A 13,251-nucleotide genomic window follows, 5' to 3' on the forward strand; every position below is an offset into this window, starting at 1 on the left:
GGTGACACCAATATATGATAGTGTTAGGGCGCGCCCTCACTGAAAAAATTAACTTGGAAGGAACCTTCAATATATTGCTTGGACGAGTTCTTTGGATGCTTCAAGAAGGAAAAAGATTATTATTACTAATATATTTGTTGCAGGTACTCTATGGAAAAACTCTTTTTTGTAATGCAACCACAGAAAGACGGTGTCAATGGTCAGAGACCTCCAGGGGTATACCCGGACGGAAGGCCTCCTCCTATAGTCCATGATTTTCCTCATTAGGGATGTGAGGTGAATACTAGTGTGTGCTTTGGGAGCTCTGTCTTTATAGTCAACGGGGTGTCCTCTTTGGGAAATTTCGGAGTATCCTGCACTTTGCACCCGAAAGCTTAGGATCACTTGTCCAGTAATCTGGTAGGGGCTCTTTATCCGGGGGAAGAGGATGCGTCCAACATTTTGTTACTACTAAACTAAGGACCAGTGCATGCTTTATACATTAGCAGCAAGGGTTTACAAGACTTGCACTAAAATGTACTAAAGTACTTTCTAAACAACCTTTTTCTATATCCATTTTTAGCTTAGAAAATATGTGCAGAACCTTGCAGGTCTGTGACCATCATTTATCTAGTTAATCTTGGCCCTTGATCTTGTATTCTCCCAGCTACTTTGTAGACTTTTCAATATAGTGAATAGATCGTTTGTTGACTGATAATCTTGAATCTTGAACTTTGGATGCATACTGTATTTGAGAGGCATATCGAGATCTTCAATTTGTTCTATAGAGAAGTGACATCTCGATAATTATAATGACTTATCTAGATATCTGAGTTCTCTATAGGTATATTTGACTTATCGAGGACTCTTGATCTTTACATGTTAAATAACTTGTTGATATGTCTGAGATCTCTAAATGTAGAAATTACTTGCCGATATCTCTGAGATCTCTACATGTAGAAATGACATGTCGATATCTCTGAGATCTCTAATGAGAAATTGGCTTGTCGATATCTCCAATTCTTCACATCTTCATTTGACTTGTCGATATCTCTGAGTTCTCTACATGCGGAAATGACTTGTCGATATCTCCAGTTCTCTACATCTTCATTTGACTTGTCGATATCTCTGAGACTTCTCTATAAGCCATTTTGGACTTCTCGATAAGTCATTCTGGACTTCTCGAATGACTTCTCGATATAACTTGATCTTGTAAGTGTGTGTGCCGTAGAGACAACACTATTATGTTTATGTTTTGAGACATTTGGATTATTAATTATGATTTTATGGATTATTCTTTACTAATTTATTATATCTTTATTTTATGCAATAAAATTTTAGATTAATAAATGTCTTTGGAATATGATATGTAAATCTATATCTCTAAGTACGTGACTTAGAAATGAGATTATGAGAATAGTATTGATATTCCTAAATGTCCCTAGTCAAGTATTATTGTTAAGGGACGATAATATATACATTGAGACTAGTGTGTTTGTTGACTGATGATCACATCTCATTGATCATAGGTATGGTGATACTTAAGTCAAAACACACGCACATTATTAGATACATGGTGCTGGATTGACCCGTTATGAGATACTACATGTTTATAGTGTCATAAGTTAATCTCACAGTGATAATGATGTATTAGTCCTTAGACCTGAAGTCATTATATTTCTATACGAGAATTAATATGCTTTGATACTATTGAAAGTTACCCTTGACCGAGTAATAATAAAAGTAGACATTGGGTATATTATGAATCATATGAGAAATATGAATGATCTAGATGGGATTTAGCCCTTCTATATTAAGGAATGATATTAATGGCCTCTTGATTGAGTAAGACTATAAAATGCATGGCCGTGCTCAAATACTGATTTATTTAATAGTTTACTCATTGATCAAGGAAACAAGGATTAAACGTTAACAGAGGATGCCACAATGCATGCCTCGAGTTTGATCTATAAATATAAGGCTAAAGAGATTATATTACATTGTACATTATTCACGAAAGGTTTAATTGAATCACCAATTATTATTATTACTTGGGTAGCAATGATGTATTAATAGATGCCACTCATTGTTTATAATTTTATTATTATAAAAATAAAATTATTACCAACGTAATAATAACCTAAAGGGTCACACACAAAGAAATTTTAAAATTGAGTATTATTTAAATTATGAATTTAAATATTTTATTATTAATTCAAATTTAATTATTAAATTAATTAAGTGAGACTTGATTAATTGTATATATATTAGAATTCGAATTTAATAGTAATATAAACCCGAAATGAGAATAGGTCATTTTTCAGAAGCCCATTAGGTTTATGGTTAGGCCTTAATCCTCTCTCCCCTATATATACATTAAGATGTATAATTTTAGGGTTAGAAGTCACATTACGTTTTTGAGAAAAACCCTAGAAGCTCTACATCTTAGAGAGGCTCGAGAGAAAGAGAGAGAGAGAGGAAGAGGCAACCAAAATCAGCTAGAACTGGCTCCAGTGATCATTGAACGATCGGACGTTCGTGTGGATACCTTGGAGAGTAGATCTTTGCAAGGAGGGTTGCTGTGATTCATCAAGATCAGAACTTCCATTACAATCATATGGAAAGCTTTATTTAAAGTAAACATTTAATCTCCGAATTAAATGTCTTGTTTCACATGGATCCGACGTTTGGGGTTTTGTTTTTCATATTTATTTTGATTTTTCCGTTGCGTTTGTGCCACGAATCCCAACAATGGTATCAGAGTTACTTACGAAACGTTTTAATTCGGTTTTATGTTTACAATTTTGATATATGTGAGCATTTATATGATTTTTCATGCGTGTATATGCATGTAAATATGATTTTGAATATATATATATAGGGGGATGTTCAAATAGAAACTGCCTTAAAATAAAAACTAGAAACTAATGCCCAGCCCAATAAAATTAAAGCCTCTAGCCCAGCACTCTCCCAGCACGCACGGGGCAATTTAAATACCAATCTTGGGGGGACTCTGGTTTATAACCTCGCAACATGTGCATTCGATAGCATTTACATATGGCTAATGGCCCACATCTCATATACTCATCGCATCGATCTTTCTGAGCAACCCAAATTGTAGATCATGCTACTCTTGCATTATTATGGGATAAGTACCATAAAAAAATGCACTACAGGTTAACTTTCTGGCACCAGGTTAACCCCCTCTCATATATAGTTATGAAATATTAAATTATTGAACAATCACCAATAACAATCACCAATTTTCAATAAACACACCAGATTTAAAATTTGAACATGATATATGAATATATATACTAATATGTATTAAATAAATCACCAGATCTACTCTTTAATCACTAAATCGTATGACGACAATCACTAAACTGTACATAGTAATCACCAAATTACACATAGTAATTACTATATTGTACATAGAAATCAGTATTTACATGGTCTGGTTTATAGGGTTTAGGGCCTAAAGGCCCTAAACCATATACTAAGTTAGGGTTTAGGCTCTAGGGCCCTAAACCCTACACCCTAAACCCTAAATAGATGGAATGTTTATCAACTAATTTCTTATTATTAGAAAGAGCTAAATATTTTTCAAACCTATTAGAGGTAACAGTTGGAATTGAAGGGAGGAGAAAGAAAGGGTTGGATAAAATTTGTTTGTTGGAGGTTCAATTCAAGCTATAATATTAGTGCTTGTCATTGGTTTCTAGTTTTTAGAATAAGGTTGATTTCTATTTGACCATCTCCCTATATATATAATATTCGTGATATATTTTATAATCATGTGATTGTTATATGTATCGATGTGTGTGTATATATAAGATACTTTATTTTTATTATGGAGATTGTATACGATACGATTTCTGAAAAAGCTTAACAGATTTGGTGAAATCTGTGTCCAGTGTCCGATTTTTGCAAACGATATGTGTTTCCCGACTGCAATCTGATTACTGAGCAAGACTGACAAAGTCAGGTTGTCTATAAGCCATTGGAAGTCATTACGGGCCTCGAAACATCGATATTTAATTTTTAGAAAGCTGATTTTAATTTTTTGAATTTTGGAAAATATGTTGTGTTTGATTATATAATCTGAAATATGATATGTGATACCATGTTACGATTATAATTATTTTGTTATGTGTTATGTGATAGCATGGTGTATGGTTATGGCCTTAAGACCCTTTAGTTAATGATTTTTTTTATTTATGGTTTTGGTTTCTAAATACGACTTGCATGTTGTTCATTCTTTGTAATTCGTCTATCTCGAATGTAACTCGAGTTATTTTTGTAATTGTATTAGAATATTTTTTTTTATTATTCTATGTAATTATTAATGGGGACTTACAAGGAAGAAGGTGGTCCAAAAGAGAAGGAGTAACTATGAAAGAAAAAGAATGAAGACTTGTAATTGTATTTATATTATTCACCATAGATTGACCTTGATCCTTTCATTAGCTTGAAAAGGATCACATAGGATAAAGGTCATAACCAAGCACATTTACATATCGCACTTTAGATATTGATGTATGAATGTGTGTGTAGGATAGTTAATTATACATGCTTTAATTAGATTAATCATGCATGAATGTATGTATTAGATACGTCACCCATGCCATGCCTGCTTAAATAAAAATAAAATCCGGAACGACTCAAGATTTTAAAATTTATAAATGATTATGAGATTGTCGTGTTTATGAAACACGAAATAAAATATGAATCTTCTTTATTTCTGACATGGGGCGATTTTGTCAAAAACAGGTTCATTGAACTTGTAAGGTTGTGGGTTTTAAGCGAGACCGGTGTGACTCCCTCACTACCTGGAAATCAAACCATTGACGAATGTTGATTTGAAGTATTTTTGATAAGTGGCGTTTTATACCACTTGGAACGTCTTATAATGGCTTGAATTGATGTCTTCAAATCAAGTATTTTGTATATTTGATGCCTTTTTCTAGTGTTTGTGCATTTCAGGGTATTACTTGTGTTTGAGGGGAGATTTTATCAGGAATAAGCCTAAGTATGTGCTTGGCATTGCAAGTGGGAAGTTAGGAGCAGAACGCAGCAGAAAATGGGAGCAAATTAATAAATTTTCCAGTGAGGTGCTGGGCGCCCGCTCAGCCTGGCTGGGCGGCCCCTCAGGAAGCTGGGCACCCGCTCAGGATTGCTGGGCGGCCGCTCAGGGTCGTAACTTAAAACACTAATTTTTAGAGTTCTATTTCTGTTAGACTTCCGACTTCTGAGATAGTTGGGACTTGTGGGGCTTCTATATAAGTAGTTTTCAGAGACGTTTCACGTGTGTTGAATCGTGGTATCAATCAAGGAGCAAATAGAGAAGGAAGAAGACCGTTTTAGCACATCGCAACGAAGAAAAGGAAGCATAGTTTTCTTGTGATTCTTTTATTTATTGTAACAGTGGATGCTAGTTTTCTTTACTTTGAACCTTATTACTCTTGTGACGTACTCTGGTTTTAATAAGTATTTTTATTAGTTATTCTTGTGTGTTATTATCATGTTTTCATATGAACCCATGGTGACGATGAGTTCAATCATGGGCTAATCGTGATCATGGGGTCGTAACGGATTTACTATGGAATTCTTTAGTTAGTTGTTTAATACCTTAATGTGTGATGATTGTATGATATCTAGTATTGGTTGTGCTTATTCGTCTTATGTGTGTCGCGAACATATAAGATAGGGTGTTAATCTCTTGTGAAGCGACAGTGGATCTTGAGGTTTAGAACTTGCCATACTAGCATAGGTTCTTGTATGTGTATGCATGATTAGTGGGTAACTCTAACCGTTTTACTTACCCTGTATAATCATAAGGAATAACTTGTCCTTAAATCGTTATGTTGTCAAATTCTGTAGACATATAGGGTCTCAACATAATTGATGCCTATTCAACTTCTATCTTAATTGTGGATGTTTGGTAGAATGGTATTATTACAACGAAAGTTGGCTTTTATCAGTTTCGTGTTGTTCGATTAATATCATCACCGTTACATGCTAAGGGTAATAACAATAACTATTGAAGGAAGTAGTAATGAAGTTATGATCTCATGTGTGTTTAATATTGTTAATTCAAGTGTCAATTAAGTGTTTAATTCTCGTAGTTAATTATAGTTAATAATTAGTTAATCAATTCTATGTGTTATTGTCTTGACATTGAGAAGTAATCATACATTGGTGAGTAAGTGTTAATTGAACATAATTAGTCTGAGTCTCTATGGGAATGAACTAGAAATTATTCTATATTACTTGCGAACGCGTATACTTGCGTGAATTATTAGCGCGTGTTTTTGCCCTAACAAGTTTTTGGTGCCGCTGCCGGGGACTCGGCGTATTTGTTTAGTTTATGTACTTACCATCAGTGGTCATTATGACTCATTGATTAAGACGTGTTACTTAATGTTTCCGATTGTGTTTGAGGTACTATAGCGAGCGTTTATGCAAACACGTTCTCGTACTCGCAAGAGGACTTTAGATACGGCTGAGGAGACAGACTCAGCCAGGAACCCCACCCGAAAGCTGATGATTTGGAAGGGGCTTGAAGCCACTTTCTATAAAGAATTGATTGATTAATTGAGGGATTAAGCTGATGTGTTCGTGTGGATCCTGGAGGACATGCCAGGAATTGATGAGTCTGTGGCTATGCATAGTTTGGATATAGATCCCAAACAAAATCCCATCAAGCAGAAAATAAAGAACTTTGCTCCGGAACGATAACAAGCAATCGACAAATAAAAATAGAAATCCCGAAAGCAGACGTCATTTTCAAGATAAAGTACCTAAATTGGCTAGCTAATATGGTGCTGGTTAAAAAGTCGAATGACAAATGGAGGATGTGTGTCGATTATACAAGCCTAAACTCAGCCAGCCCTAAGGACCCCTACCCTCTCCCCAATATTGACCAGCTGATCGATGCAACCTCGGGACATGTGATGTTGAGCTTCATGGATACTTTCTATGGCTATAACCAAGTCAAGATGGACCCCAAGGATATTGCAAAGACAGCCTTCATCACCCAGCGGACTATATATGCTTTCCTTATGATGCCTTTTGAACTCATCAATGTCGGGGCAACCTACCAAAAGATGATGAACACAATCTTCAAAAATCAGTTAGGAAGAAATATGTAATCCTCTATTGATGACATGATCTCCAAGTCAAAGACAATCTCGGACTATATCAAAGACCTCAAAGAATGTTTTGACAACCTAAGGAAATAAAAGATGAAGATCAATCCGGAGAAGTGTGCATTCGGGGTCCCCTCCGGAAAGTTTCTCGAATTCTTGATCAGTGAAAGAGGGATTGAAGCAAATCCGAAGAAGATCAGTGATATAATGGAGATGAAAGTTTCCAGAACACAGAAGGATATTCAGAAGCTAGCTGGATGGCTTGCATCCCTACGAAGGTTCATCCCGGAGCTTGCAGAAAGTTGCTTACCTTTTTTTGAGCCGCTAAAAGGGGATCGCAACAAAAAGTTGATAGACTGGACTCTGGATTGCCACATGGACTTTAAGGAAGTTAAAAATCACCTCATGAACCCTCTCATTCTGTCCAAAGCCGAACCCCCAGAACCTCTCTCGCTTTACATAGTCGTAGGTCCGCATGCTATATCTGTTGCTCTCATCTGGGAAGAAAAAGGTCTCCAGAGGCCGGTGTATTATGTTAGCGAAGTCCTCAAAGACGCAAAACCTTGGTAACCAAACATGGAAATGTTTGCCTTGGCACTTGTCCACGCAAGTAGGAAACTCAGGCAATACTTCCAGGGCCGAGAAATCAGAGTGATCACGGATCAGCCGCTCAGGAATATCATCCATAAGTCAGACGCTTTCGGGAGACTTGTTAATTGGGCAATTGAGCTAAGTCAATTCAACATCAAGTTCATATCCCAGACAACGATCAAAACTCAAGCCCTAGCAGAATTTGTTATGGAGTGCACTTTCCCCGAGCCACCTACGATGATAAAGAGTCAAACCCTCCCTAAAGACGAACCCCCCAGTAAAGACTCATGGAAGCTACATGTAGACGGTTCCTTGACGACAGAAAGATCTGGGGCCGGTCTACTGATCAGTCCAGAAGGTTTCACCATAAAACAAGTAATCACCTTTATATTCAAATAACCAATAACCAGGATGAATACGAAGCGCTAATCTCCGAACTCAGGTTATCAAAGTCGCTCGGGGTAACAAGCCTAATCATCCACAATGACTCACAAATCGTCGTAAAACAAACAAGCGGAGATTTCGTCACTAAGGATGAGAGGTTGGCACAATATCAAACCCTGGTGATGAATATCCTGGAAGCCATCCCGGACACCACCATTCTATAAATCAACAAGGAAGAAAATGGTAAGGCAGATGAACTCTCCAAGTTAGTACAAAACCCCTCAGATTTGAGCTCCTCAGTTTACTTTGAAGAATTGCAAAACCCAAGCACCGAAAGACTGGAGATCCTATGTATCAGCAGCCCAGACAATTGGATGACTCCCTTCTTAGCATATTTAAAGGATGTAACTATCCCATAAGAAGAATAATGCCAAGTATCTGAAGCATAAAGCCGCCCGCTTCTACCTGAAAAATGATCAGCTATACAGAAGAACCTTTTCAGCACCAACTTTGAAATGTGTTGATCCGGAGAAAGCATATTACTGTCTCCGGGAAGTACATGAAGGCATTTATGGGGATCACTTGGCAGCGAAAGCTCTGGCATACAAGGTCATCAGGAAAGGATACTATTGGCCCATAATCCACTCCGATGATATGGCATATGTCAAGAAATGCGCCCAATGCCAGAAGTTCAGCAACGTGCCCAAGCAGAGCCCGAGCCTACCGGCATTTGTTCTCTCTCCAATTTCTTTTGCTATCTGAGGCATAGACATCATTGGCCCTTTTCCCCAGGCAAGGGGAAATCTACGCTACGTCTTGGTAGCCATCGACTACATGACCAAGTGGGCAGAAGCCAAAGCTATGCGAACAATCAACCAACAAGACTGCATAAAGTTCATGGATTATATAGTCATGAGGTTCGGGATCCCTGTTGTCTTGGTCTCGGACAATGGTCCTCAGTTCGTGGGTTCGGACTTCGAGGCTTACCTTAAAGAACTGGGCATCAAGCATAAAAGATGTTTTGTAGCGTACCCTCAGGGAAATTGGCAAGTCGAGGTGACAAACAGGACAATCCTCCGAGGATTGGAGAAAAGGCTTGAAGAATCGAAAAAGACTTGGCCAGACGAGATCCCAAAAGTCATGTGGTCCTGCAGAACCACCCCAGGATAAGAACCGGAGAAACCCCTTTAAGCTCGCATATGGTTCAGAGGCCAGGCTCCCAGTTGAAACCGGATCCCCATCTCACCGGGTTATCAACTTTGATGAAGTATCCAATATTGAGGGCCTAAGCACCAACCTGGAGCTGTTAGATGAAGTAAGAGACCGTGTTGTGAAGAAAATGGAGGGTTATAAAGAAAAAAACAAGATTCTACTTCGGTAAGAAGGAAAAGATAAGGGAGCATGAAGTTGGAGATCTTGTTCTCCTGGACACCGAGGCTTCCGATCCAACTAACCAACGAAAGCTACAGCCTAACTTGGAGGGGCCCTGCAGAGTCAAAGAAGTGATGCGTCCGGGGACATATAAGCTGAGCTACCTCAATGACATCGAGGACCCGAACACTTGTCACGGAGCTCACCTCCGGAAGTTCTACCAGTAGAAAGGTGCGCATGGATGTATGATTTTTGTTGAATAAGAAATTCAAATCTGTGTTTAACTCTCCAAGAATATATTTAAATACTCAATATCTATTTTTGCAATGAAAATGACATGCTTTGAGCACCCAATGGCTTAAAAAATATAAGGTTATCGTTGTAATTACATCGCAATCGTTATCTGTACACCCATATGCACGATTAATTGCAAGTCAAAATGATATACCCCTACCGGGGCCAAATAAACACAAATCATGTGTACTTATAAAAAATTTATTCATTTAAAATTTTTAACCCCATGTTGGGGTCAACTACACAAACCATGTGTACTTATAAAAATTTTATCCATTTAAAATTTTTCAACCCCATCCCGGGGACAAGTACACAAACCATGTGTACTTATAAAAAATTTATCCATTTAAAATTTTTCAACCCCATCCCGGGGACAACTACACAAATCATGTGTACTTATAAAAATTTTATCCATTCAAAATATTTTAACCCCATCCCGGGGATAACTACACATACCATGTGTACTTATAAAAATTTTATCCATTCAAATTTTTTTAACCCCTTCCCGGGGCCAACTACACAAATCATGTGTACTTATAAAAATTTTATCCATTTAAATTTCTTCAACCCCATCTTGGGGACAACTACACAAACCATGTGCACTTATAAAAAATTTATGCATTTAAAATTTTCAACCCCATCCCGGGGACAATTACACAAACCATGTGTACTTATAAAAAAAATTTCATTTAAAATCTTCAACCCCCATCCCGGAGGCAGAAGCACAAGCTATGAGTACTTAAGAAAATTTCAAGACAAATACGAAAAAAGGGAAATATATTTACATACCCGTCCGGGGTAAACCAACCCCGGACTAAAGTTAACAAACCATAATTTAGAGTTTAGAAGCCATAAAGGCTTAGTTTCAAAGACAAATAACAACTTAAAAGAAATTACAAGGCACGAAGCCTCGATCATCACACAACTTACTTCGGGAGGAGGATGAGTCTTCTCTCGACCATGTTCGGGAGGAGGAGGTGGCTGGGCCCCGGAAGTGCCCGCTTTAGCAGCTTGGGCATTCTCACGTCGGAGCTCTTCAGGAAGGTACAACTCTATAAACCCCTCCATGTTGCCACTAGGGTTCTTAGCCAGATACGAAGAGGCAATGTCCCAGCACATGTTCACCTTCTCGAAGATCATGTTCACCCCGGAAGGCAGCAAAAACTTCCTCTTCCCAGGACTTGGCAGCGAACTCCTTTTTCAGCCTTTCAACCTCCGCCTGGAGGGTTCCAACAACCCGGACGGCATCCTCTCGGGCCTTAACCTCCTCAGCCAGGGCCTTCTTATGCTCCCGGGACTCTCTCTCCTTCACCTCCCGATACTTGGCCAAAGTCTCTTTCACCTCAGCCAACTCCTTTACAGCAGTTTTGGCCTTCGCCACCCTCACCTTATAGTTGTGGATTACGGTATAACAACCGTAAATTTGGGCATTGGTCTGAAACAAGAAACAAAGGATAAGCAATGACGCAAGGCAAACAACAAAACGTACGAATAAAATGTATGAACCTCCGAGACATCCCGAACAAGGTGATCGAGGAAGGTGTCAACATCTTCCTTGGCATAAACTTCAAAATCTGCAAGCGTGGCCAAGTTGTCAAACAGCTCATTCCTCCGGTCGTCAAAAGTCATCCGGGCTAGGAGATCCCTCAGTATCCACCAACCGCTGGCTCTCCTCCTGCGAAGGAGTCGGGGGAATAACCCTCATGCACTGAGACGTCCCGGACCCACCAGCAACGTCTTTAACTGCCTTCCTCTTGCGAGGATTCAAAGCTTCAACTTCTTCCTTCTCCAGCTCCAAGACCTCAACCTCAGGCTCAGCAACAATAACGGGAGGTTCTCTCTCCAGAACAGTCTGCCTTGCACTGTTCCCAGAAGAACCAGTATCCCGGAGCGGAGAACCACTGCCTCCATCGCCCTTCTTCCTCTTCCCGGAGTCAAGCTGAACAACCCCTCCACTCTTCTTGAACTTGCTAGACAAATCCTAAAATTGCTTCGACATCTCGTGATGGAATGGATTAAGCAACTGAGGACCTGCACAAAAGCAAACACATCAAACACTATTTGAATCCGGATACACACAAGTAAAGACAGGGAAAAGATGCAAGCAAAAAACTCCACATAATATAAGCACTTACATCCAACATTAAACAATGTTTGGTTATATAAAATAGTATCCCGAGTCCACTACACACCGAGGGCCACAACAAAGTCTTACATCTTCGCCAAAGCAGCTCCCTGAGCCGCTGGGTTGGGAACCTGTCATTTTTAAGAGTATTGTTTTTACAAAGGCATAAACTCCAGGTCCCCACCCCGGACGAAGATGAACTCCTGATGCCAACTCTGGAGAGAGTTCAACATAAAGACGGGGGAATTCTTGGCATCGGTAGGGAACCCACAATCATTTATATTAAAATTCAACTCGTAGAGGGGCGCATTGGTGGACTTATTAATCTTAAAGAGAAGGTGGAAAAGTTTAAAGGTCGGTAAATAACCCTTCACAGGACATCAAGCAAGGTACCAGGATATCCATTTAACTGAATTCAGGGTCAACTGGGTGAACAGAATCCCGTAGACATCACTGAAGAGGGATTTGGTGAACTGATGGAGATTGGGTCTCATGCTATGCAAATGCTCTAAAAGAATAGCTACCCAACCCTCCTCAGACCTGTGGTACACCCTCTCATGAGGCTCGGGCCACCTCTACTCTAATTCGTCCCCAAAGTGAAAGACGGTCTTAACCTAGTCATCTGCCTGGCTAGTGGTATAAATACTAATTTCTGGATGACGGGTCGCAGGGGCATAGCCAATCCCCGGGGCATTGTAGAAGAGTTTATCAACTTGGGCCCGGTCATAAGGCTCCCTACCTATGTGCCTATAGACATCAGAAAGATCTCTAAAGTAATAGTCATGGGGGGGACTATTCTCCCGGATCTTCACAAAATAGTGTTCTATGTCTACCCAAGACCCGTCCCTCCGACCCAGTGTCTATCAGGGTTGTAAAAGAAAGGTAGGCAATTCCTCAAGTACAGGCTGAGAAGAATGAGGAGGCATGTTATCTGGATCAGGGGAAGAGTCACGAGCAGAGGTTTCGGTAAACTGTAAGAACGCAGGACGGGCATATCTAAGCTCAAGGTTAGCCAGCTGTTTAAATTTCCAAACCATATAACTACCCGGAGTCTATGCCATTTCGGATATAAAAAATGAGACAATAAAAATAACTCAGAAACACAAAACCTCGAAATAAAATCAACCAAAATATGCTTTATGGCCTATACTTACACATGATTATACAAAAACGCAAAAAACAATAACGAACAATAAACACAAACTCAGTTTTTACAAAACTCAAACCCCCTTTTACATACAAAAACCCAAAAAACTGAAATCACAAATAAGAAAACTGCAAAATAGCAACCCATTTTTGCAAATAAAATTAAACATAAACCCAAAACCGTACAGAATCAATAGTATAGTTCAGAAC

At 38.9% G+C, this 13,251-nt stretch overlaps 1 protein-coding gene across 1 annotated transcript; it reads left to right on the forward strand.

The window, feature by feature from the left end:
• The first annotated feature begins 7,226 nt into the window (after positions 1 to 7,226).
• On the forward strand, positions 7,227 to 9,275 carry LOC141695377 (uncharacterized). The gene is made up of 3 exons (XM_074499624.1): positions 7,227 to 7,664; positions 8,529 to 8,714; positions 8,898 to 9,275. Exons 1-3 carry the CDS (start codon positions 7,227 to 7,229, stop codon positions 9,273 to 9,275), a joined length of 1,002 nt encoding a protein of 333 aa, XP_074355725.1.
• Positions 9,276 to 13,251: the final 3,976 nt, after the last annotated feature.

Source organism: Apium graveolens, chromosome 11, assembly GCF_009905375.1.
Source record: "Apium graveolens cultivar Ventura chromosome 11, ASM990537v1, whole genome shotgun sequence".
NCBI classification, from domain to species: domain Eukaryota; kingdom Viridiplantae; phylum Streptophyta; class Magnoliopsida; order Apiales; family Apiaceae; genus Apium; species Apium graveolens.

What these genes read in the sequence shown, in the direction of transcription:
- LOC141695377 (XM_074499624.1), top strand. Translation starts at nt 7,227, where the DNA reads ATGAAGATCAATCCGGAGAAGTGTGCATTCGGGGTCCCCTCCGGAAAG. An exon ending in TCCAGAGGCCGGTGTATTAT is followed by an intron (nt 7,665 to 8,528) that starts GTTAGCGAAGTC and finishes TCCCATAAGAAG; the next exon opens with AATAATGCCAAGTATCTGAA. An exon ending in CGAAAGCTCTGGCATACAAG is followed by an intron (nt 8,715 to 8,897) that starts GTCATCAGGAAA and finishes CCTTTTCCCCAG; the next exon opens with GCAAGGGGAAATCTACGCTA.